At 38.6% G+C, this 27201-nt stretch overlaps 1 protein-coding gene across 2 annotated transcripts in view; it reads right to left on the bottom strand.

Annotated features, from left to right (window-relative positions):
• atrnl1b (attractin-like 1b) overlaps window positions 1-27201 on the bottom strand; it is a 984325-nt gene that overhangs the window by 614424 nt on the left and 342700 nt on the right. For both annotated transcript variants that reach the window (XM_073027827.1, XM_073027826.1), the window contains exons 20-21: window positions 23071-23164; window positions 7348-7400 (exon numbers count right to left, since the gene is read on the bottom strand). In XM_073027827.1, coding sequence (XP_072883928.1) covers window positions 7348-7400; window positions 23071-23164 — 147 coding nt within the window. The remainder of the gene's footprint in view (window positions 1-7347; window positions 7401-23070; window positions 23165-27201) is intronic.

Genomic DNA, 27201 nt, shown 5'->3' with positions numbered 1-27201 from the left:
ATGCCTAAAACTAAATTATTTCTAGCGCTTTCGATTATCTTTTTTTTCTCTCTCTCCATCCATTTTTTATTTCCCTCTCTACAATCATTTCTATGTCTAATTTGATTTAAGTTCACTGTACCTCCTCTTCTTCAGTTCCTCTGGTTACTTATCAAATTTCACTGCAGGATATCCATTTCATGCGATGTATCTCAATTATTTCTGAACGTACCCAGCTAACACTCAGTGCTGCTGTTTTGGAATATGGCATACTTAATATGTGACACTTCACACAATGAAATTACTTAAGATCCTGAAGTCATTGTGTATCTGAAACTCTACAGAATGGAACTCTGCTGCAATCTCAATGGCTCTTCACACAGCTTTAGACCACCTGGACAACACAAACACCTACTCAGGATGCTGTTCATCGACTACAGCTCAGCATTTAATACCATCATTCCCACAATCCTGATTGAGAAGTTGCAGAACCTGGGCCTCTGTACTTCCCTCTGCAATTGGATCCTTGACTTCCTAACTGGAACATCATAATCTGTGCAGATTGGCGATAACATTTCTTCCTCACTGACGATCAATGCTGGTGCAGCTCAGGGGTGTGTGTTTCTCCCACTGTTCTACTCTCTATAGACCCATGACTGTGTGGCTAGGCATAGCTCAAATACCATCTATAAATTTGTTGATGATACAACCATTGTTGGTAGAATCTCAGGTGGTGACGAGAGGGCATACAGGAGTGAGGTATACGAACTAGTGGTGTGGTGCCACAGCAACAACCTGGTACTCAACGTCAGTAAGACAAAATAACTAATTGTGGACTTCTGGAAGAGTAAGATGAAGGAACACATACCAATGCTCATAGAGGGGTCAGAAGTAGAGAGAGTGAGCAGTTCCAAATCCTGGGTGTTAAGATCTCTGAGGATCTAACCTGGTCCCAACATATCAATGCAGCTATAAAGAAGGCAAGACAGCAGCTATACATTATGAGTTTGAAGAGATTTGGTATGTCAACAAATACAATCAAAACCTTCTATAGATGTACCATGGAGAGCATTCTGACAGGCTGGTGTTGGGGGGGGTGGGGGGGGCTACTGCACAGGACTGTAAGAAGCTGCAGAGGGTTGTAAATTTAGACAGCTCCATCTTGGGTACTAGCCTACAAAGTACCCAGGACATCTTCAGGGAACGGTGTCTCAGAAAGGCAGTGTCCATTACTAAGTACCTCCAGCACCCAGGACATGCCCTTTTCTCAATGTTACCATCAGGCAGGAGATACAGAAGCCTGAAGGCACACACTCAGCGATTCAGGAACAGCTTCTTCCCCTCTGCCATCCGATTCCTAAATGGACATTGAATCCTTGGACACTTTTTTAATATATAGTATTCCTGTGTTTTGCATAATTTTAATGTATTCAATATATGTATACTGTAATTGATTTACTTATTTATATCTTTATTATCATTTTTTCCTTCTATATTATGTATTGCATTGAAGTGCTGCTGCTAAGTTAACAAATTTCATGTCACATGCTGGTGATAATAAACCTGATTCTGATTATAAAAGAAAAACAATGTTATAATCTATAGCTCTAACCTGCTTCTAAATTTTATTTGATTGTTCACATGCCAACCCATATGAAGTTTTAATCACCCAACACCATTGTGACACCAGCGATGTACTCATTGATCTACTTCCAGGTTTAAAAAAATCACATGATTTCCCCTGCAATCTCCCAATATCTGTGATTCTTTACAAACCTGCGACTCATCAAGACTCTACATAAATCCAATTCTTATAATCCCTTCACCTTACCATTTAGAATGTCCACACTGGTCAGGAAGATGACTTCACATGATATTGCATGATCTATACCATGGAAAATTTGACAAATTTATCATCATTCCATCATGCTGTTCTCTCTCAATAAGAAGATAAAGGAACTCATTACTCAACTGAAACAATCGTATCACATTCTATTCTCTGAAATAGACCTAGTCGTACAGCTAAGAAACAGACCATTCTTTGACCAACTAATACTACATCAGCACTTGTGTCCATCTACACTAATATTTAATTAATTTTCAAAGAAAACAGAAAATTAATTAAAAAATTGAATGCCCCAATGGTTTTCACCAAGTTGCTCCCAACAATAATTTTGGTGAATCCTCAAGAGTTGACACCACTTCCTTTTTGGTGGGCTCCAAATTCTGGAAATCATTAATCAAACATTTTTACCTCATTTCTACCCCCTTGCCCCTGCCAGTATCACTATGAGGCATTTTTTAAAAATGTCTCTAACTAAACTTGTTAACTTCCCTAAAATTCCCTTCCATTGCCACATTACAATTGCTGACCAATTATACTCCAAGCTGCATGGAATATTAGACTATACAAAAGTTGCTACCCAAATGTCTATAGAGAATAGAACAGTGGGAGAAACACACACCCCTGAGATGCATCAGTGTCTTAGCATTTTGAAGAGTATGAGAAAAAACAAACTTGCTTGTTCAGTTAACAATGCCACTCCAACAGAGTTATGACCTAACTGTGCTAGAAGCAAAATGCATAAAAATAATAGGAAAATATTCAGGGAGAAAATTCCTTCTATTCCAGAAGAATATCAAAAGAAATCAGTTGGTGTAGACCTATTATTTTGTTCATTTAAATAACCTAATTGCACAGTAATTTTTTTTTCATTTTGTAAAACTTCATAAAATTTCAAGGCTATATATCTTTACAAAAAAAATCAAGAATCTCATGTCTCGTGGGTCTCACTGAATCATGCCTCATTGCATCACTGACACAGATTTTAACTGACAGCTTAATGTCTAAGGATACATGTATCAGAAGGACAGGCAGGAAAGCAGAGGGGGTGGCGTTGTTCTGTTGGCAGAAAATGAAATCAAATCATTAGAAAGAGATGGCATAGGATCAGAAGGTGTTGAATCATTGTGGATAGAGCTAAGGAACTACAAGGGTAAAAAGACCCAAATGGGAGTAGTATACAGACCCCCAAACAGTGGTAAGGATGCAGCTTAAAAATTACAGCGAGAGACAGAAAATGCATGCCAAAAAAGGCAATGTTACAATAGTCAAAGAGGACTTCAATATGCAGGTAGATTAGGAAAATTAATGTTGGTACTGGATTACAGGAGGGGGAATTTCTAGAGCACCTATGAGATTAATCAGTTATTCTGGACTGGATGTAGGGCAATGAACTAGAATTGATTAGAGAGCATAAGGTAAAAAGAACCCTAAGGGACAAGTGATCATAATATGATCGAATTCACCCTGAAATTTGAGAAGGAGAAGCTAAAGTCAGATTATCAGTATTATGGTGGAGTAAAGTGAAATACAGAGGCATGAGAGAGGAGTTGGCCAAATTTACTTGGAAGGGAACACTGGCAGGGATGATGGCAGAGCAGCAATGGCTGGAATGTCTGGAAGCAATTTGGAAGACACAGGTTATATACATCCTAAAGAAGAAGTATTCTGAACAAAATATGACACAACTGTGGCTAATAACAGAAGTCAAAGCCAACATAAAAGCCAAAGAGAGGGCAAATATTAGAGCAAAATTTAGTGGGAAGTTAGGGGATTGGGAAGCTTTTAAAAACCAACACGAGGTAACTAAAAAAGTCATTAAGAATGTAAAGATGGAATATGAAAGTAAGCTAGCCAATAATATTAAAGGGGATACCAAAAGTTTCTTCAGATGCATAAAGCATAAAAGAGAGGCGAGTGTGGATATTGGACCACTGGAAAACAGCGCTGGAGAGGTAGGAATGAGGGACAAGGAATTGGCGGATGAACTGAATAAGTATTTTGCATTAGTCTACACTGTGAAAGACACTAGCAGTACGGTGGAAGTTCCAGGTGTCGGGGGACATGAAGTGTGTGAAGTTAACATAACTAGAGAGAAGGTTTTTGGGAAACTGAAAGGTCTGATGGTAGGTAAGACACCTGTACACCCCGGAGTTCTGAAAGAGGTGGCTGAAGAGAACGTGTAAGCATTAGTAATGATCATTCAAGAATCACTAGATTCTGGAATGGTTCCAAAAGACTGGAAAATTGCAAATGTCACTCTATTCTTCAGGAAGGGAGAGAGGCAGAAGAAAGGAAATTATTAGCCCTTTAGACTGACCTCAGTGGTTGGGAAGATATTAGAGTCGATTATTAAGGATGAGGTCTCTATAACTTGAAGGCACATGATAAATAGGCCTGAAGCCTGATTTACACTTCTGATCGGTCCGCTTGGTAGCATTGCATTTCCTCCTACGCATTTCTGGTTGCTTCTTCTCTACCATGTCTGTACATCAAAACAGATGAACCAAATCATCAAATCTACCTGCCGACATGTGAAAATGTTTGAAATGCATTTCCTCGTCCATGTCTCTCACAAAGAAACTCAAAACAGTGGCATAGAAAGCCCACCAACTAGCATTTTGGCACACACCAACACATGCTCGCTACTCCCTACGGCGTAGAGCCTATGCAGAAGTGAAAATCAGGGCTACGACATAGGCTATGGCGTAGCCCATATGCACAAGTATAAATCAGCCTTTAGTCAGCAGGTTTCCTCAAGGGAAAATCTTACCTGACATATGTGTTGGAATTCTGTGAAGAAATAACAAAAAATACAATAATGTAGTGTAGTGTACTTGGAGTTTCAGAAGGCCTTTGACAAGGTGTCACACATGAGGCTGCTTAACAAGCTATGAGTCCATAGTATTACAAGAAAGATTCTAGCATGGATAAAGCAATGGCTAATTGGCATGAGGCAAAGACTGGGAATAAACGGAGCCTTTTCTGGCTGGCTACCGGTGACTAGTGGTGTTCCACAGGGGTCTGTATCGGGACTGAATCATTTTACATTATATGTCAATGATTTGGATGATGGAATTGATGGTTTTGGTGCCAAATTTGCAAACAATATGAAGATAGATGGAGGGGCAGGTGGCTTTGAGGAAGTAGAGAGACTGCAGAAGGACTTAGACAGATTAGGAAAATGCACTGAGAAATGGCAGATGGAATACAGTATCAGGAAGTGTACGGTCATACACTTTGTTCAAAGAAATGAAAGGTTTCACTATTTTTTAAATGGAGAGAAAATACAAAAAGCTGATGTGCAAAGGGACCTGGGAGTCCATGTGCAGGATGTCCTAAAGGTTAGTTTGCAGCTTGAGTCTGTGGTGAAGAAGAGAAATGAAATGTTAGCATTCATTTTGAGAGGACTAGCACATAAAAGCAAGGATGTAATGTTGAAACTTTATAAAGCACTGGTAAGGCCTCACTTGGAATATTGTGAGCAGGTTTGTGTCCCATATCTTAGAAAGGATGTGCTGAAACCGGAGAGGGTTCAAAGTAGATTCACTAAAATGATTCCAGGATTGAATGGCTTGTCGCTCAATAGCTCTAGGCCTGTATTCACTAGAATTCAGGAGAATGATAGGTGACCTTATTGAAATTTGTCAAATGTTGAAAAGCCTTGATACAGTAGATGTGGAGAGGATGTCTCCTGTGGTGGGAGAGTCTAAGACGAGAGGAAACAGTGTCAGAATAGAGGGGCATTCTTTTAGAACGAAGATGAGGAGGAATTTCTTTTGCCAGGAAGTGGTAAATCTGTAGAATTCTTTGCCACAGGCAGCTGAGGGGGCCAAGTCTTTATGAAGATTCAAGTCAGAGGTTGATAGATTCTTGATTGGCTAGGAGATGAAGGGATCTGGGGAGAAGTCAGAAGATTAGGGCTAAGAGGATAATTGGATCAGCCATGACAAAATGACAGAGCAGACTCAATAGGCCAAATGGCCTAGTTCTACTCGTATATCATATGGTCTTATGGTCTCAGTTGCTGTCTTTCAATTGGCAAACACTGCTTTCTTTTCCACCGACTATCCGCAGCTGCCTGTCTCAATTTCCTTTGCAAGGCAGCAAAGAAGATAAGATGCATCAAGTGAACTCATATTAGTACCCTATATAACATGCTATAGCGCTTTTCACTTAAATTACATAAAGTACTATGTAAGACACATTTTCCCTCTAAATCCACTTCATTAAATTTTTATACCTGAATGATGAGTTAACTCTGCTAGGTTCCTTACTTAATCGACACTCCTTTACAAATGTTTGTGCATAATATCGATTTGGTCAAGTTTCTATGTGAGTTAATTTGAGCAAGATCTTCATTCTGTGGTAGTGGGATGCAAGATTTTACTTCTGAAGATGACACCACATCTTCTTCAGAAATAATTAGCAGTATTTATTTTTTACCAAGTTTTTCAATATGCCAACATGGTCTTAGACTGCCTTCCAATTTGAAACAGAAAAAATGATGACTGTGGTTGTTTGCTATTTGGTCTTTTTCTGATCACATTTTAGCTGGGGAACTATTGGGATTAGTTCCCTATTCTAAACTGGTGGTTTTTAATACTTTTGGCTTCTATATTAGATCTCATCAAAACATTTGATTGTTCTTCCCAATTTGTTTCTCCAAGATGAAACTTAGCATTGCTGAAATTATCAATAATAAATAGTTGGCACAATTAAGGTATCTCAGCAAAGGAAATTTAAAGAATATCAAAATAATTGTCACAGTACTCCACCACACTGTGAGTAGATTTCATTAGTCTTCCTTGAGTATTAATCCATATGAACTATTTCCCTTGTATGTAGTCTTACATAAAAAATGAGAAAGCTGTTGCCAACAGTGACAAGTAACTGCGTAAAATCAGGCAACTCACTGGAAAAAATATTAAATATTTATTCCTAAATTAGAAAAAAAAATTTAATTGAAAGCCACATACGCAAAATGCCGGAGGAACTCAGCAGATCAGGCAGCATCCTGCCCAAATGTTGTACCTCCAGCATTTTACGTACTTTCCTTTGGATTTCCAGCATCTATAGAATTACTTGTGTTTAAAATTAATTGAAATACTCAAAGTAACATATACGCATTTTGGACATTGGCTTCAACAAAATGAGCAGTAACCAGATATGCTGCCAAAACTCTTCTTCTTATAATAAATTACTGCCAAAATACCATAATAATGTGAAGTCATGTCCCATCCAATTTCAACAAAAGCACTCTGGGTTTATTTCCACCACTCATGCATTTGAAAAGCCCAGGAGGGAAATCTATTTTCCAAAAGTTGAATGGTGCTGTTAGAACTAACATTTTGAAGAAAGCCTGAAAGAAGTACCAGGTGGATATAATCTTGTGGGAAAAAAGTTGTATTCCAATCAAGAAATACTCACCACTACACTTTGCTTCTCCCTTAAGCAATGATTAATGAGTACTTGTTTTGTTACATGACCTCCACCCAGCCCAGAAAAGCCTGAAAGACACTTACAATAGCAGGTTCCTTTGAGAGGGTTGCCAAGGTAACGGTTATCCGATTCACACCTATATAAAAAAAAGAAATCTCCAGAAAGTCATATGGTAGACTATATCAAATATTAACCATTAGATGAATAGCATATACAGAATCCAAACTTAAATCTATTTACAAGTATTCACAATGGACCTTATATTTCATTCCTTATTTAGCTACCCCAATTCTAATTAAATAAAATTTACTGCACAAAAACTTTTCTTCAAAATTAAAATTTCTTTGAATTTTAATTACAACTTGCAGATAAAAGACAGCTTGGCAAGGGTGGGGGGTGATGAATGTGAAAATAGCACACCAGTTTAAAACTTACAGTATATCTTTGAAAATAACTAACTGGAGATAAGAAAATATCATGCCGTTATTAATAAAAGTGACGTCAAGGAAACAAACACCAGACAATTCTAATGCTGCTTTTACAGTTAAAACAAGAAGTGATTTTAGGCAAGATTATTTGAGAAAATGTGTGACAATTGAATAAGGTTCTCTTTCAGTTGGCTCATATTTAATTAGCTCCATACAGAAATCATTGCGGGAAAGGTGTGGGACAGGTGGCAGAGAAGGAGAGACAGAGCAGACACACCAAGCCCTGAGATACTGGGCAAGGTAATTTGTTTTTCAAACAACTGGCTTATTGATCATTATAGAATATCTTGCTGATACTTCCCATTCTCTCCCCTCTCCTTTCCCCTTTTCCCAAAGCATGATTCCTTTCTCCCTGCCCTATTCACACTCTTAGTCCAGAATACAGACCCATATCAGAATCAGATTTGTCATCATTCGCATATGTCATGAAACTTGTTTTTTTTGTGGCAGCAAAGGGCGGTATAGGTGGAGCCATGATAAGGTGCTGCTGCCTCTTGCTGACACTAGAGTGAGAGAGATGCAAGAAGAGGACGGCTGGTACAGATTTGAGGAAGGCCATCACCTTCATCAAAGTGGGAGCCCGGCCCAGGCCTTTTGTAACCAAACAACCAAAGCCAAACCTGCTGCTAACAGCCAGGTCCTGGGAGATGAGAGTCGATGTGGGAAGGAGGCTGCAGTTCCCGGAGGTGGTGCGCACAACCCTCCACCCGGACATTGTATTGTGGTCAACTGAAGACCGGAAAATAATTCTGGTTGAGCTGATGGTGCCGTGTGAGGAGGGATGGGAAGAGGCCCACGAGAGACAGGCCTTGAAGTACCAGCCCTTAGTGCAGGAATGCAAAGACAAGGGATGGCAGGCATGGTTGTTCCCTGTGGATATTGGCTGCAGAGGTTTCCCAGCCAAAGCAGCATGGCAGTTGTTGTCAGCTCTGGGCCTGGACAAAAGAACAAGCAGCTCGTTGGATGGGATAAGAGGCAGGACGAGCCTCTTGTTGGATTTGGTGTAGGCAAGAGGAGGGAAGCTGGAAACCAGGAGCAGATGGGCAGTGATTTGGCCACCACTGCCGGCCCACCAACTGAAGAGTGTCGTGGTTAAGTGTCGAAACACTCTGTGAAGGTTGGGAACCACCTGATGACATCTGCTCCTGGCTGAAGGCTACGGTTACCTCATAAGGTATCTGGAGAATGTGCCCTAACAGGTGTATGTAACAAGTGCAATATATCAAATTACTACAGTACGGTGCAGAAATCTTAGGTGTACATATATATGTGTGTGTGCCTAAGGCCTTTGCACAATACTGTAGTGTGGAACAGGCCCTTTCAGCCCTTGGAGGCATGCCTCCCAGCAACCCACGGATTTAACCTTAACTTAATCATGGACAATTTATGACCAATTAACCTACTAATCGGTCTAACTTTGGACTGTCGAGGAAACTGGAGCATCTGGAGGAAACTCATGTGCTCACTGGAGGGAACCTACAAACTTGCTTACAGATTCAACTTCAAACTCTGATGCTCCAAACTGTACCAGTGTTGCACTAACAACTACGCTACCAAGGCAACTTCAGGCTGAGCAAGGGTGAAGAAAAGGAATTAAGTTGGCACAGGTACACCATAATTTTACACCAGAAAATACAACCAATCCAACTTGCCTTTGATGATTGACCAAAGCTTACCAACGTTCTATAGTTATAGCTACTTCAGCCATTTCGGAAGCAACTGTGCTTTATGTAGAGTTCTAAAATTTTCATTCTTGTTATAATTACAACAAAATAACAGTGAAACCAAAGTAATATTCATTCCTTACTAGAGTTCACAGTGCATATCAGACAAACATTAACCTCTATATGAGGTCATGTTTCCACCTTCCTTTCCAGACCTGAAAAAGGATCTCAGCCCGAAACATCAACTGTTCATTCATTTTTATGGATGCTGCTTGACCTGCTGAGTTCCTCCAGTATTTTGTGTGTGTTGCTCTGTTGTTTGTGCATGTGTTATGGACTATCTATGTGTCGGAAATTTGATGACACTTGGATATTCGGAGCTCAAAAGAGGATCTATTAAGGTACCATCTGAATACATTCAGATATGCAGAAATTTATGGGATCAAGGAGTAACATTATGCAAATTCTGTTGCGACAAACCAAAATGGTTTTATTTTGTAAAAGTCTCACTTAAATTGAAGTGTTTAAAAGTTGTCCAAAAATTAGATGACAGTCCATAAAGACAAGAATATTAGAAATCAAAGATGTCCATCTGAACCATATATGTAAAAGTAAATTTCACAATAAGCAGTAGGAAACAGAAAGTGAGCCTTGCAATGGTATAGTTTCTTTGAAGAGCTTCCATCAAATTAAGTACTTAATAGGTATTATCATTGTGGTAATATTGGATTACAGGCAAAAAACAAGCTTCAAAATAAAACCAAAGTTTTTTTTTAAATATAGTGACATTAATTAACATTGCTTTTATTCCTGAGGTCCAATGTGCATTTTCAGGAGCAGTGGGATCTTTAAGTTCATATCAAACTGTAAACGTATTCAGCTTAACATTAATCCAAAATATAGCGTCACAAATAATTCAGTCCTCCCACAGCATTGCACTGTACTGTCAGCAGAGTTCATTTTTCACTCTAGTCTGTGGAATAGGATCTAAACCTGCTTTCTGATTCCAGAGGAGAGGAATTGCTTAGCTAAGGAAGGCAGATTCGTTCATGCATGGAGCAGCTTAGTAAACATGATATACCTGTCCCAACATTGCCAGCAAAGGGAGAATTCTCAACAGGTATAGACTAGGAAGCAGATTAAAGGAAAGGAATTTGATATTTTGCATGATAAAGATGGAGCAATGAGATTATTTTTTTGATGACACAACATTTCATTGCCAAGGCTCTTTGATGATTTTTGGCAGTAAAGTTTGTGGCTGTTCTTTCTCTTGTGAGGCACTTCGTTGAGAAAGGAAATTTAACCTGAAGCTGACAGCAATGTGAAAATGAGGTTTAAGTGGAGTCTAAACATTGTCCACTTACATGCACAATTGCAAATGTTACTAGGATTTAGACTCCTTTCAAGAAAAGAATATTGGAACAGTCTCACTATAGGTCACAAACCTTACTCAGAATCTATCTTCCTTCGGCATCGAAAAACTGCAATATTAGCAAATGAGTACAATAAATCACTTAGTGTAATTTTATCAAGTAGTCAGTCGCTACTTGAGCTTGGAATTATATATCCCCTACTGCTCCAGTTACTATTTATCCTTTTCTCTTAATTCACTGATTGACAAGTTAAAACTATCTGAGACAGGGTTTGCTTTATATGATGGGCTTGACACGTTTTGCTTGGAATAAAAACTGAGGTGGGAATTAATTAAGCTGTGAAAATCATGGTAAGCTTTTTATTAAGTTTTGCAAGATAAATAAACAAAGAAATTAAGAGAATTGAATTTGGGTTAGCTAAAGCAGAGAAAATGGTACCTTGTCTTAATTCTAACATGCACTGTTGAATATTAACAATCTGGACAGAGAGAAAAGAAGCCAACAAAGAGAATACCTTAAACCTACAGCCCTTAGCTTGACATACGTAATCCTTCGGCTTTACACTTTGAAGGCAAGTAGCCTCGGAGAATAGATGGGAAAGTTTCCCAAAATTCTAAAGTCAGTATGCCCAATAACGAGAAGCAAAAGCCAAAAGTAACTAACTGAATTGCTGATTCATAAAAAAAAACTATTCCCAAATTAGAAGTAGGTATGCAATTTCAGCATGCTTTTTCACAGCTTAAGCAGCCGTAGTTCAAGATTTTCAGCATTTCTGGCAAAACAATAATACAAAATTTCATTATAGTACTTCATTTCTTATTAATAGCAAGACCAAGGAGCTGATTATTGACTTTAGTTTCATTAGTTTAAAGGTAATTATCGAAAAGGATAGGTCTGGTCCTTGACTGAGATGCTAAATTGGAGAAAGGCCAATTTTGATGGTATCAGAAAGGATATGGTAAATGTGGATTGGGTTATGCTGTTTTAGGGCAAAGATCTATTTGGTAAGTGGGAGGCCTTTAAAAGTGAAATACTGGGAGAACAAAGCTGGTATGTGCCTGTTAGAATAAAAGGCAAGGATAATAGGTTTACTGAACCTTAGTTTTTGAGAGAGATTGTGACCCTGCTTAAGGAAAAAATGAGATGCATTGTAGGAATAGGCAGGTAGGAATAAATGAGGTGCTTAAGGAGTATAAGAAATGCAAGAGAACACTTAAAAAACAAATCGGGGGGCTAAAAGAAGGCATGAGGTTGCTCTGGCAGACAAGTTGAAGGAAAATTGTAAGGACTGCTACAGATATGTTAAGAGCAGAAGAATTGCAAGGGACAAAATTGGTCCTTTGAAAGATCAGAGTGGTAATCTTTGCCAAAAGAGATGGGGGAGATCTTAAATGGATTTTTTTTCATCTTTATTTACTCGGGAAATGGACACCGAGTCTATAGAAGTGAGGCAAAGCAGCAGCAAGATCATTGACCCTATACAGATTACAGAGGCGGAGGTGTTTGCTGCCTTGAGGCAAATTAGGGTGGGCCCGACAAGGTGTTCCCTCAGACCCTGTGGAAGGCAAGTGCAGAAGTTGCAGGGGCTATAGCAGAGACATTTAAATCATCTTTGGTGACAGATGAGGTACTGGAGGATTGGAAGATAGCTAATATTCTTCCACTATTTAAGAAAGGCTCTAAGAATAAACCCCGGAAATCATAGGCCAGTGAGCCTGACATCAGTAGTGGGAAAGTTATTGGAAGGTATTCTAAGGGGCTGGATATATAAGTATTTGGATAGACAGGGATTGATTAGGGATAGTCAACATGGCTTTGTGCATAGTAGTTTGCAACTAACCAAACGCAAGAGTTTTTTGAGGATGTTAACAGGAAAGTTCATGAAGAGGGGACAGTGGATGTTGTCTACATGGACTTCAGCAAGGCAGTTAACAAGGTCCCACATGAGAGGCTGATCAAGAAGGTTCAGTCACTTGGCATTCAAGATGAGGCAGTAAATTGGATTAGACATTAGATTTGTGGGAGAAACCAGTGACTGGTAGTAGATGGTTGGTTCTCCGACTGGAGGTCTGCTGATGTTGTTTCCCATCTATATGAACAATCTGGATGATAATATTGTTAACTGGATTAGCAAATTGCAGATGACACCAAGATCGGGAGTGCAGTGGTTAGCAAGGAAGACTATCAAAGCTTGCAGTGGGATCTGGACCATTTGGAAATGGCAGATGTTTCAAGCAAATAAGTGCCAGCTGTTCTACTTTGGGAGGACCAACCAGAATAAGACCAACATAGTGAACAGTAGGGTGCTGAGGAGTGCAGTAGAACAAATGGATTTGGGAGTACAGGTTCATAATTCATTGAAAGTGGCATCACAGATAGACTGGGTTGTTAAGAAAGTTTTTGGCCCATTGCCTTTATAGATCAAAGTACTGAGTAGGAATGTTATGCTGAAATTGTTTAAGACATTTGTGATAACTAATTTGAAGTATTGAGTGCAGTTTTGGTCACCTACCTACAGAAAAGATGTAAATAAGATTGAAAGAGTACAGAGAAAATTTGCAAGGCTGTTGCTAGGACTGGAGGACCTGAGAATAAGATTGAATAGATTACAACTCTATCCCCCAGAACTTCGAAGATTGAGGAGGACTTTTGATAGAGATATACAAAACCATATGGGGTATAGATAGGGTAAATGCAGAGATTGGGTAAGACTACAACTAGAAGTCATGGGTTAAGGGTAAGAAGTGAAATGTTTAAAGGGAATACGAGGGAAAACTTCTTCGCTCCAAGGGTGATGAGAGTGTGGAACGAACTGCCAGTGCAAGTGTTGGATGCAATTTTGAGTTCAACATTTAAACAAGTTTGGATAACTACATGGGTGAATTGAATTGAATTTACTTTATTACTTACATCTTTCATATACTTGAGAAGTAAAAATCTTTACATTACGTCTCTGTCTGAATGTGTAACGTGCAATCATAGTAATTTATAATAAATAGAACAGTCAATGTAATATAGAGCACACTCAAATCAGCATAAGTTAATCAGTCTGTTGGCCTCGTGGAAGAAGCTTTCCCGTAGCCTGTTGGTCCTGGCTTTTATGCTGCAGTACCATTTCTCAGATGGTAGCAGCTGGAATAGGTTGTGTCTGGAGCAACTTGAGTTCCCAATGATCCTTTGTAAATGTTCTAGATCCTGGGAAGTACTCATCTACAGATGCGCTGGGCTGTCCACACTACTCTCTGCAGAGTCCTGCGATTAAGAGAAGTACAGTTCCCATACCAGGCAGGGATGCAGCCAGTCAGGATGCTCTCAATGTGCTCCTGTAGAAAGTTCTTAGGATTCGGGGGTCCATACCAGACTTCTTCAATTGTATGAGCTGAAAGAGGTGCTGTTGTGCCTTTTTCACCACACAGCTGGTATGTACAGACCACGTGATGTCCTCAGTGATGTTTATGCCGAGGAACTTAAAGCTGTTCACCCTCTCAACCCGAGATCCATTGATGTCTATAGAGGTTAACCTGTCTCCATTCCTCCTGAAATCCACAACCAGCTCCTTTGTATTTGGTCAAGGTGCAGGTCGATGGTTCAGCTCATCTAGACGGGCCAAATGGCCTATTTCTGTTTTGCAGTTTTCTATGGCACTATGCCTTCAGGAGGAGGAAACCAGAGGTCCATGAGTCAGCAACTTTAAATTCCTCTGTGCTATCATTTCAAAGGACATGTCCTGGGTGCAGCACATAAGTGCTATTACGAGAAAAGCATAGCAGTGCCTCCACTTCCTCAAAGGTTTGTGAAGATTTGGCATGACATCTAAAACTTTGACAAACTTCTATACATGTGTGGTGGAGAGTATATCACAGCCTGGTATGGAAGCAGCAATGCCTTTGAATAGAAAATCCTACAAAAAGTAATGGATACAGCCCAATACCTCATCAGTAAACCTCTCCCTAACACTGAGCATTTTATCAAAGTACCCCACCACCCAGGCCATGTTCTTTTGTTACTGCTGCCATCATGAAAAAGGTACAGGAGCCACAAGACCCACACAATCAGGCTGAGGAACAGTATTATCCCTCAGCCATAAGCCTCTTGACCCAAAGGGGATAACTTCACTTGCTCTATCACTGAACTGCTCCCACAACCTATAGATTCATTTTCAAGGATTCTTCATCTCATGTTTTCAAAATTTATTGCTTATTTGTTAATTATTATTTTTTTCTTTTGTATTTACACTGAGTGTTGTCTTTTGCACACTGGTTGTCTGCTCTATAGGTTGCAGTCTTTCACTGATTCTATTAATGTTATTAGATTTATTGAGTATACCTGCAAGAAAACGAATCTCAGGGTTATATATGGTGACATATATGTACTTTGATAATAAATTTACTTTGGACTTTGAACAGTGTAACAACAACAATTTTACATGAACATGTGAGCTAAAGGCTGTGGGAAGCCAGTATAGGAAATCTCACAAAAAAAGATCCATTGCAATATATTGTGAATTTATATTGTGAAATATAGTCATCAAAATGTCACAGTAAATGGACTCAGGGAGCTTACTTGATTGTCTTTTCCAGGCAGGAAGGAAATTATTCAAATTTCACCTTACATTGCGGCTATTTTTACTAACTTTCAAATATAAGTATCCGTTACACCAGCGAGACCAGCAGATTCAACTGAGTCATGTCATGTAGTCAATTGTGAACTTTATTGTATTTTCTATAAGGATCTTCTACTAAAACTGCCAGGCTAAATTCGTTCAGTTAGTTACTTTATGGTAGAGTATTTACAGAATATTTAATTCAACAGTGTATGCTTCCTTCATAATTGAGGACCCATTGTTAGAGCATTGAGTTTTACATGCTATTCCTGAGATCATAATTTTGCTCATCATTAATATCAGTTTTTTTTAAAGCAGGGAAATGCCAATCACACAACATAATGAAAGCAGCATGCAAAGAATACCAGATAGCTATCTTTGAAATTCATTGTTTTCAGGAAAAAATATCTGGCTTTCAAATAAAAGCCTCAAGAAAATTAGCTGATTGATGTTTCTGCCTATTGACTTTTTATCCTAATTCTATAAACCACTTGAAGGTCAAGGCCTATAGAATACTAATAATCAACACAGCTCTGGAAGCTCTACAATATTTCCTCCAAAGACAGTTACTGCACAAGATAATACATCCCAACCTATGACATAAATGCCACTTGATATTTAAAACAAAGCACCAACAAGGAGCACGATAATCTTCTTAAGTTCCATTAATTAAAAGATAATTTATTGTTGCATAGGAACTGAACCTACAAATATGGATATGGAAGGGATGTGTTTCTGAAGTGGCTCAGAACTTTCTAACACTGACTAGGGAAATATTTGTTGGTATTCACAAAGAACAAGAATAGGAAATTATTGCTGCTTCAAATTAAATACAAACGTTTGTAGAATACACATTAGATTCTCGTCATTCTGAATCTATTATAATTTGGATATAGTTACCTAAGCAAATTCTATGGAAAATTAACCTGAAACTATGCAAGGTAAAAGTCAGTTCACAAAATTTTCAATTCAAGTTTAATTAGCATTCAACCATACATGTAACCCATGAATCTGGCAAACAAAACAACATTCCTCTGGGGACAAAGTTCAAATCACAGTACCAACAGTTATACAGAGCACAAGGCACATATTGCACACATAACACATCAGTAAACATACAACCACACAAAGAAAGAAAATATATATAGCTCAGGTCCCTGAGTGACTTGTCCTGTGATTTAATGGTACATGGGTATTATTGGCAAGAACAAGCAACTCCGAGCAGTCTGTAAATGAATGTACGTATGCACCCAGTCCAGCTTGTCTTCTACCAAGCAAACACTGGAGGGCAGCACCAACAGGAGGCAATAATCAATGTACCACGGTGAATATTATTTTTTAAAAGTCAGTTCAATATGAATGGTTTAATGAATCTTAAAATAAGGAATTACAGGATCATTTACAAAATTATGAAATAGTATACAAAATTAACTTAGAACAGGATCAACAGCAGGTGGCACATTCTGAAGTAGGAGCATGATATCCCAAAGTTAGTTCCCTAACAAGGAACATAAAAAAACATACTACAAGCAAGATGGTTAAGTTCAGAAGTAAAACACAAAGCAAAAATTTAACAGTACATAAATTGGAAAGTTCTATTACTTGAGAACTCAACACATCCAATTCATTGTAAAGGTATTGTAAATGCTTTGCTGATAAAGCAAAGAACCACATTTGAAAATGTGGGTTAACTGGAAACTGCGCCTATCAGTCAGATTGAAGAATCAAGATTATTATAGAAAATAAATTAAACCATTAGTTCAGCACAGTAGGATGCAGGAAAATTGCTGAACATTTTGGATAATAGTGAAAGTGGAAATGAATACAAATTAAAAGTGATAACATTGCTATAATAATCAATGATTAGATCCCAAATGATTGCTGAAATTTCACTTATTTAAATAACATTTTGCAACATAAACATTAAAAGAGCAAGTTACTCGGGGAACGTAGATCTTTTTTTAAAGACTGTGAAAGGTGAAAAAACCAGCTTTCCAATCTATTATTGTCTTTTTCAACAACTTTTTTCTTTGAAAATATCCGTAGTTATTACTTATGTAAAATTATCAGACTAATTTATGGAACAATGGAAGAACATTAACCATTAAATGGCTCTTCCTTTATTTTGGATAATGTTTAATATATTTATCTTCAACCTAATTCCACATTCTTCACACCACATTCTATGTTGATGGACCACAGGAGATAAAATTTTCAAAAATCAAGTTAAAGTGGATGTAAACCCTATTGAAAGAAATGTATGTCAACAATTTCTAACCCAAGGCACAATCTGCATGGGCTGCTTCACAAAGTTTGCCCCCTGAGAAAATTTCAGTCACCAAATCTGACTTCGATGATATCTCATCACCTCCATTTCAAGATTTGGCATTGAGATAAGCTGCTGTAAAGAGCATGCTTTATCCAGTTTATAAAATATAAAATGTGCCCAAAAATCACTCCTCTGGATATAGCATATCTATAGTTGTGAACTTCCCATGATTCAGGACATTTACAATCACAGGTATGAAAAAAGGGCTGTGTGTTGAAAAAGGCACAACAGTGTCTCTCCCAACTCAGTCAGTTGAAGAAGTCTGGCACGGGGCCCCAAATCCTAAGAACTTTCTATAGGGGCACAATTGAGAGCATCCTGACTGGCTGCATCCCTGCCTCAATCGCAGGACTCTGCAGAGAGTGGTGCAGACAGGCCAGCACATCCGTAGATGTGAACTTCCCACTGTTCAGGACATTTACAGAGACAGGTGTGTACAAAGGATCCAAAGGATTATTGGGGACCTGAGTCACCAACTACAATCTGTTCCATCCGGGAAAGAGTACCGCAGCATAAAAGCTGGGTCCAACACTCTCCAGGACAGCTTCTTCCAGCAGGCCATCAGACTGATGAACTCATGCTGATTTGAGTGTACTCTATATTACATTGACTGTTCTATTTATTATAAATTACTATGATTGCACGTTGCATGTTTAGACAGAGATGTAGAGATGAGGGTGAAGGACAGAAGAAATAAAGTCAATTCAATTCAATTCAATGACTAGCAATAGTGCACAACAGAAAACAAAATCATCCAGTTCAGTTTATGAGACAGACAATGTCTGGTAGGTACTAGCCTAAATTTGAAGGCCATTATAGCTAAATTAATATCATCTATTATTTTCACCATAGTTGTCTGTATTTTTGGCACGAGATTTGCTAGTAATTTTTCACCTACCTAGCTAAGGGGAGAAGTGTTCTTCAATGCCATCACTACAACACTTTGGAGATTGAGCACAAGCCAGCATTCAACACTGAAATCTTCCTGGCAGATATTGTATATTACTATATCATGCAAATCATTCATAAACTTAACTATTAATATAACGTTCAACACTTGTTAAAGACTAGCCAGCAAGATCTGGAATGATATGAGCAACTGATCCTATTGAACACAAATCATAAGCCTATTATATGTTCTTAAAATTTAATGATAAGACGAACACTTTCTGAGAATGAGCAAACTTTTGTTTAGAAGTATTCTCTATTTGTGAATATTGCATGTCATCTCACAAATCAATGTGCTGAATGAATTAATCTGGCAGAGCAGATTGAGAATTTAAGATCTAATATAAACTTTTTAAGGAAAAAAATCTCTTACTGGTGAATGTTCTACTAACCAGCCACAAATTGTAAGTTATTTTGTATGGCTACTCTGAATGATTAGTGTATGAATAACATTTGATCTGAGTGCATGAGGATGAGTGTGTGCCCGCAAAGACTTATTGTACATTCCCAAACCAAAAGCCATGGATGAACCGGGAGATATGTCGTCTGCTGAAGGCTAGATCTGTGGCATTCAAGTCTGGCAATCCAGGCCTTTGCCAGAAAATCAGGTATGATTTGTGGTGGGCTATTTCAAGGCTGAAATGACAGTCTCAAACGAAGCTGGAGGCAACATTGGGTGTACAACAACTCTGGCAGGGTCTGCAAGATATTACTTCCTACAAAGTGAAACCCAACAGCACGAATGGCAGCGATGCTTCACTACCAGATGAACTCAACACCTTCTATGTACGCTTTGAAAGGGATAACACAACTACTGCTCCACCTGATGATCCTGTGATCTCCATCTCAAAGGCCGATGTTAGGCTGTCTTTCAAGAGAGTGAACCCTCGCAAGGTGGAGGGTCCTGATGGTGTACCTGGTAAGGCTCTGAAAACCTGTGCCAACCAACTAGAAGGAGTATTCAAGGATGTTTTCAACCTCTAACTGCTATGAACGGAAGTTCCCACTTGCTTCAAAAAGGCAACAATTATACCAGTGCCTAAGAAAAATAATGTGGGCTGCCTTAATGACTAGCGCCCAGTAGCACTCACATCGACAGTGATGAAACACTTTGGAGGTTGGTCATGACTAAACTGAACTCCTGCCTCAGCAAGGACCTGGACCCATTGCAATTTGCCTATCGCCACAATAGGTCAATGGCAGATGCAATCTCAATGGCTCTCCATATGGCTTTAGACCACCTGGACAACACAAACACCAACGTCAGGATGCTGTTCATCAACTATAGCTCAGTATTTAATACCATAATTCCCAGAATCCTGATTGCTAAGTTGCAGAACCTGGGCCTCTGTACCTCCCTCTGCCATTGGATCCTCAACTTCCTAACCGGAAAACCACAATCTGTGCAGAATGGTGATAACATATCCTCCTCACTGACAATCAGCACTGGCACAACTCAGGGGTGTGTGCTCAGCCCACTGCTCTATTCTCTCTCTATATATATGACTGTGTGGCTAGGCATAGCTCAAATACCATATATAAATTTGCTGATGATACAACCATTGTTGGTAGATTCTCAGGTGGTGATGAGAGGGCTTACAGGAGTGAGATGTGCCAACTAGTGAGTAGTGCTGCAGCAACAACCTGGCACCCAACGTCAGTAAGATGAAAGAGCTGATTGTGGACTTCAGGAAGGGTAAGATGAAGGAACATATACCAATCCTCATAGAGGGATCAGAAGTGGAGAGAGTGAGCAGCTTCCAGTTCCTGGGTGTCAAGATCTCTGAAGATCTAACCAGGTCCCAACATATTGATATAGTTATAAAGAAGGCAAGACAGTGGTTATATTTTATTAGGAGTTTGAAGAGATTTGGCATGTCAACAAATATACTAAAAATTTCTATAGTTGTATCATGATGAGCATTCTGACAGGCTGCATCTCTGTCTGGTATAAAAGGGCTACTGCACAGGATCGAAAGAAGCTGCAGAGGGTTGTCAATTTAGTCGGCTCCATCTTGGGTACTAACCTACAAAGTACCCAGGACATCTTCAGGGAGCAGTGTCTCAGAAAGGCAGCATCCGTTATTAAGGACCTCCAGCACCCAGGACATGCCCTTTCCTCACTGTTACCATCAGGATGGAGGTACAGAAGCCTGAAGGCACACACTCAGCAATTCAGGAACAGCTTTTTCCCTTTTGCCATCTGATTCCTAAATGGACATTGAACCCTTGAACACTATCTCACTATTTTTTATAAAATACAGTATTTCTGTTTTTGCACTTAAAAAAAATCTATTCAATATACATATATGATTTACTTGTTTATTTATTATTTATATTATTTTCATTTTATTTATTATTTTTTTCTTTCTGCTAGACTATGTAGTACATTGAACTGCTGCTGCTAAATTAACAAATTTCACGTCACATGCTGGTGATAATAAACCTGATTCTGATTCTGATTTATTTGCAACTCACTCAGTGTACTGGTTTAAAATAAACTGCACTTCCCTTTGTATAATTCATTGGTACCCCATAAACTCCATAATACTATACTCATCTTGGTACTATCATCCCAGTGGTTTGTGTCCTCACGCAAATTATGGCTTTACTTTGACCTGATCCTAATAATATCCATAACAATTCCTTCAAATTTTAACCAGTGACTAAAAAGAAGACATGGTTTAACATTTCCTTCTCGCATACATCCAGAATTACGAGAACAAATCTATGGTTAGGGACAATTAGCTCTCATTCTAAAAAAAACACACTGATAACTAGGTTGGCAACGCTGTGGATATCAGAGACCTGCTGTTAGTTGGGATGATAGAACAGCAAACAATTATTCATTTACAGCAGCATTTAAACTGTCACAAGATTGCCAAGAAATAAAAGGAAATGGTACAAATGCAGGCAAGAGATTAGTATAGATGGGCAAAAGAAAAACCAGCATGGATGTAGTGTCTTCATGATAAAGTTCTACTGATATAGGAGCACTGTATTTGAACTTGCACCTTAACTTGAAACCCTTACACGTTCACCAACTTGTTTAAATCAGGTCACCACCTATTTCCTTTCTCACACAACTGAATCACTCGGCATTTGATTCAACATGTAGGTTATGTTCTGCATTAGGGTTACTCTACAAAGAGAGAGACATAGAACCATACTGCGTGATGGGAGGAAGAGTGTGTTAGGGAGTGTTCTGGAGTTATGTGGATATAGCAGTTATTTATTCAAACAAGGACCAATTTTAGTTCTTAATATAAATTGTAAATTGCAAGCAATAAATTGTACTTAAAAGCAGACCTTTGCAAATAGACATTGGGATCTGTGTAATACACACTAAGAGATAATGGTTTGCAAGTGATGACTATGAGATGCTTACATATGCAGCAGCCAAATGTTAAAACTATGGGATTATGTTAATTGGTCTGCATCAATCCAGGGTTTCAATAATGCATTTAAGTAATCTGTACCATTGTAAACAAGTTCAAGGAAGCCTGCAGACCAGACTATTACCATTATTTAGCTCGAGGGTACCAATCTTTTTTATGCCATGGACTCCTACCATTAACTACAGGGTCTGTGGACCCCCAGTTGGGAACGCTAATTTAGCTCTATCAGTAGTTAGGTGCCTAGCTCTCTGTCGTTAGATGTTTTTAGAATATTTGTGATAATTAATTTCTCCCAGCAAAGCCGTTTGAACCTTCAGATGTACCTTTCCAATACAAATATGTTCTACCGCAAATAGGTACCTCAAAGGAACCATTTGTCAACCCGAAGTATTGAAGTAAACAATGCCACTGTAACTAATGAAATTGTGTTGAATCCCCTCAGGTTACCTTTGATCTTAAGGGTATAAGAATATGCTATACTTTGAGTTTGTGGGCCTCTATTGAGAGGGTCTCCAGAAGAATGTCTGCCTGTTATGATGAATGAAGATCTCTATATCAACAGTTTCAGTATCTCTCTTATGACTTCAATTACAGTTACAATACATCAAAGGACCCCAACTGTTCGGCATGGACAAGTTGGGTCAAGTGGGATGTGCCCACAATGTACAATTCTATGATTTTATGATAGTTGTCATTAGCATTTTTTAAATTATTGAATTAATGCATGAAAAAAATTGAATAAATTAATGCAAAACATAACAATATTATGTCAGGGTTAGCAAACATATATGCCTTATTCTGCTACATCTAGGAGCATTTAATTTTCAATCCGCAGATTACTAAAGCATAGTCGTGACTTGAGCTTTTATTTATTTCGCTGCATTTCTCAGAGCTCTATCAGATATAGATCACCGAAGCTAGTATAATTGCTATGTTATTTTTAAACATAGTAATTGAAAAAAACATTAAAATAATATCAATCAAGGGAATTTCAAATACTCACAACTGACATTGATCTCCCTTGATTCCTTTTGTGGTGCAGAAGCAATTTCCTTTTTGTGCATGACAAGCATTTGCATGTCCATTGCATTTGCAAGCTGAAAATAGAGATAGTCACGTTAGATAACATCCAATAAGCCAGTAATTACATACATAATAGGATTTTTGGGAGTTAACCCCAATACTTCAGACGATGCAAATGTGAGGAATGAAATTTAGATCTTGAAAACCGAGACTAGACAAAATTAATTTGTAATTATTACGAAGATCTGTTGTCATGTGTTCATTAAAGAAAATATTATTTGAGTGATAACGTACCACATGGTTTTTAAGCATATAGTGCAAATCACAGACAAAAAATTTAATTTTCAGCCACATTATCTTTCCTCCTATATACTGCAGGAAGTTATCAGAGATCAAGAATAATTGCATAAATATAGGGTCATTCAAGGCTATTTTAAAACAGTCTTTATTAGTGGGGTTGGTAAAGCTTACAGCCCTTCTGCAGTGTCCACAGATTTCACAGAAAAGGCACATTTTATCCAACATCACTGCCGGTTATCCAGGAATAAGAAGCACAGTGTCTTTAGTTGGCATAATTTCATCCAGTCACCTGGAGTATAGCAAGTAGTAAAGTACAGTACACCCAGCTCGAACCTTGCACTTTCCCAATGCAGCTTTCTCCCAACAGCCTTGCCCACACACTACCACAGGAAAGAATGTACGATCCAGCAACAGCAAGTTTGTCAAACTTTAATCGCTTGAAGTCAGATATATTTGCATTGCATGCTGAAGATTTTTTATGATGCAAAATCTGTACATTGACTCAATGGTCATTTTTACTCCATTCAAAACATAGCGTATATGAAAACTTCAGTTTAATTGCTATTGCTCAGAAACCTTATAGTTAAGATGCTATTTGATACTTCCCAGTTTTGACACAAAAAAGGAAGAAAAATGTGCATTTTCCATTTTCAGTACTTCAGATGCTACAGATTTGTGGAGATCGCAATGAAAAAAAAAATCCATTTGCAAATACCTTTCACCAAATGGCTGTTATTGTATCACTTTCCATAAAGTCTACTGTACACTCTTCAACACCTCTAATATTCCCTAGGTTCTTGACCATATCCCCCAACACATCCAATCTAAAATCATATTCTTATCTTTAAATCCCTTCATGGTCTTCCCCAAAGTCTTCCATCTGTAAGGCACATCTCATGAGTGTAATGGAATACTGTTGTCTTGTCCAGACAATTTCAACTCCCAAAACACTCATGAAACTCAAAACCATTCAGAATAAACAACAAACACGAGGAAATCTGCAAATGCTGAAAATTCAAGCAACACACACAAAATGCTGGTGGAATGCAGCAGGCCAGGCAGCATCTATAAGGAGAAGCACTGTCGACATTTTGGGCCGAGACCCTTCGTCAGGACTAACGGAAAGATCAGGATAAAGAAGGCTCCTTGAAAACCCCCATGCACCACCATGACACTTTATTCCCTTCATACAATACAAGAATTCTGCTTGCAGTGTTGATCATCTGCAAAATGTACAACATGGCTACTCTAACTGCAACTTGCAGCTTCCATCACTATAAAAAGTGAAGGGCAAATAGACCAGCAGGCACATGGGAATATCATCAGTAGTTTACCAGTCATACACCACCCCAACCTGGAAATATATTGATGTCCCTTCATCTCATCGAATTCCAGTATTTGCAGTTCAGCAGCACTGTAGAAGGTAGGATTCACATTAGCTTTTCACGTGCAACTGAAAATAATTCACACCTCCAAAAGAATATTGAAAAATGTTTATGCCTTACTTGAGTAAATCTACCTCTTTCCCTTGTAATATACACAGAGATGGCTGTCAAGATTACCAGCTGAGTCTTAAAAAATGTTGCAATGACTTATGAATCAATTTTTTCACATTCATCTATAACCTACAACTTTTTGATACAGTTCAGGATACCTATCTAGATTTTTGGCCTTAATATCTTTCTCAACCTCTGTTTTGCGTCCAGTATAGTGCTGGGGTCATCTATTGTGTCCAGTGCTCCTGACATGGCCTCCTCTATGTAGGTGAGACTTGTCATAAATTGGGGGACCACTTCATCAAGCACCTCCACACCATCTGCCACAAGCAGGGCTCCCTGGTGGCCAAACATTTTAACTCAAATTCCCATTCCCATTCCAAGGTGTCAATCCACGGCCACCTTTTGTGCCAAGATGAGGCCACCCTCAGGGTAGAGAAACATCTTATATTCCGTTTGGATATGCTCCAACCTGATCGCATGAATATCGATTTCTCCTTCCAGTGAACGATTTCCCCCTTGCCTTTCCCTCTATTCCCCACTCTGATCTTTCATTTCTTATCACCTATTACTTCTCCATGGATCCCTACCTCCTTCCCTTTCTCCTATCAGATTCTTTTTTCTCAAGCCCTTTACCTTCCCCACCCAGCTTCACCTATCACTTTCCAGCTAGCCTCCTTCTGCTTCCCCCACCTTTTTGTTTGGGCTCTTCCCTCTTCTTTCTCAGTCCTGAGGAAGGGTCTGGTCCCAAAACATTAACTGTTTACTCTTTTCTAAAGGTGCTGTATGACCTGCAGTGTTCCTCCAGCATTCTATGTGCGTTACTTTGGATTTCCAGCATCCGCAGACTTTCTCGTGATTGTGAATTACCATTCTAATTCATTTTTACCTTCTACTTTATTTCCCAATTTGAATTTTCGGCATCAGAAAGAACAATTTAATCTGACTCAGTGAACTTTGTTCTCAGATGTAAGAGAACCCCTGAAGAGGGTGCTGCAATAGGAAGTCCTAAGGATCTGAAATCTCCACAGGTAAACTAAAAGGTCATGGGCAGTTTTCAAAGGGATGAATAATATTCTGCTGAACAGAGCCCAATGCTCTGTACTGGGTTAAAAAGATACCATTGATAGATGACAAATGGTTTTTAATGAATCACACTAAAGACAGTCAGTCTTGCTTTTCTCTGAAAAGGTAAAAATATTCATTAGAGAGTTCATTCTGTCACATGGACAATACAGCAAATAAATGAAAAAAACTAAATTATAGCCTTTCCTAACATAATGTGTAGTCAGGAAGGAAGAAATACTCTCCCCCAATTTTCAACCCTATCACAATTGTAAAAATTCAGCAGATACAGTACTGTGTCAAGATGGATGTCTAATAGCAACCCTTGTTTTACAATATCCTATAACTTCTAGGAGTCCAGTATCTTCTCTTTAACAACTCTTCCTCTCCCTGACCTTTCCATCAAGCTGTTCACTAACTTCAGGTAAAAATATCTACCAACTGCTAACCTAAATTTCCTTCACTCAGTCTTGAATCTGCAGTTACATAGAAACATAGAAAATCTACACCACAATGCGGGCCCTCCAGCCCACATAGCTGTGCCGAACATGTTCTTACCTTAGAAATTACCTAGGATCACCCATAGCCCACTATTTTTCTAAGCTCCATGTACCTATCCAGGAGTCTCTTAAAAGACGGTATCGTCTCCACCTTCACCACTGGACTATCCACACGATCAATGCTTCTCATCATCTTATACACCTCTATTAAGTCTTCTCATCCTCCGACTCTCCAAGCAGAAAGGGCCAAGTTCACTCAAACTATTCTCATAAGGCACACTCCCCAATCCAGGCAACATTCTTGTAAATCTCTTCTGCACCCTTTCTATAGTTTCCACATCCTTACTGTAGTAAGGAAACCAGAACTGAGCACAGTACTCCAAGTGGGGTCTGACCAGGGTCCTATTTAGCTGCAACATTACCTCTCTGCTCCTAAACTCAATCCCTCAGTTCTTGATTAACAACTTTGGAAAACAATGCACTTTTATTAACAATGTTATTATGTGCTCAGAATAAATTTGAATATATTAAATCAATTTATTAGTTTGAAACATGCCATTAATTCCTGAAGTGCCATATATCATTTGTACAGTATATAATATTAATACATGGCAGTAGTGTAAATTTCTCTTTAAAGATCTCCATAATGCATCTTTCAGAACTGTATAAAATTAGTGCATCAAGTATTTTCTCTTCTTTGACCAGGTTTAAAATCTTAAGTCTAACATTAACACCACATGTTGAAGCTGT

This window comes from Hemitrygon akajei, chromosome 23 (genome assembly GCF_048418815.1).
Source record: "Hemitrygon akajei chromosome 23, sHemAka1.3, whole genome shotgun sequence".
Lineage (NCBI taxonomy): Eukaryota > Metazoa > Chordata > Chondrichthyes > Myliobatiformes > Dasyatidae > Hemitrygon > Hemitrygon akajei.
Note: the sequence above shows the minus strand (reverse complement) of the source record. Positions and strands in the feature narration are given on the sequence as shown.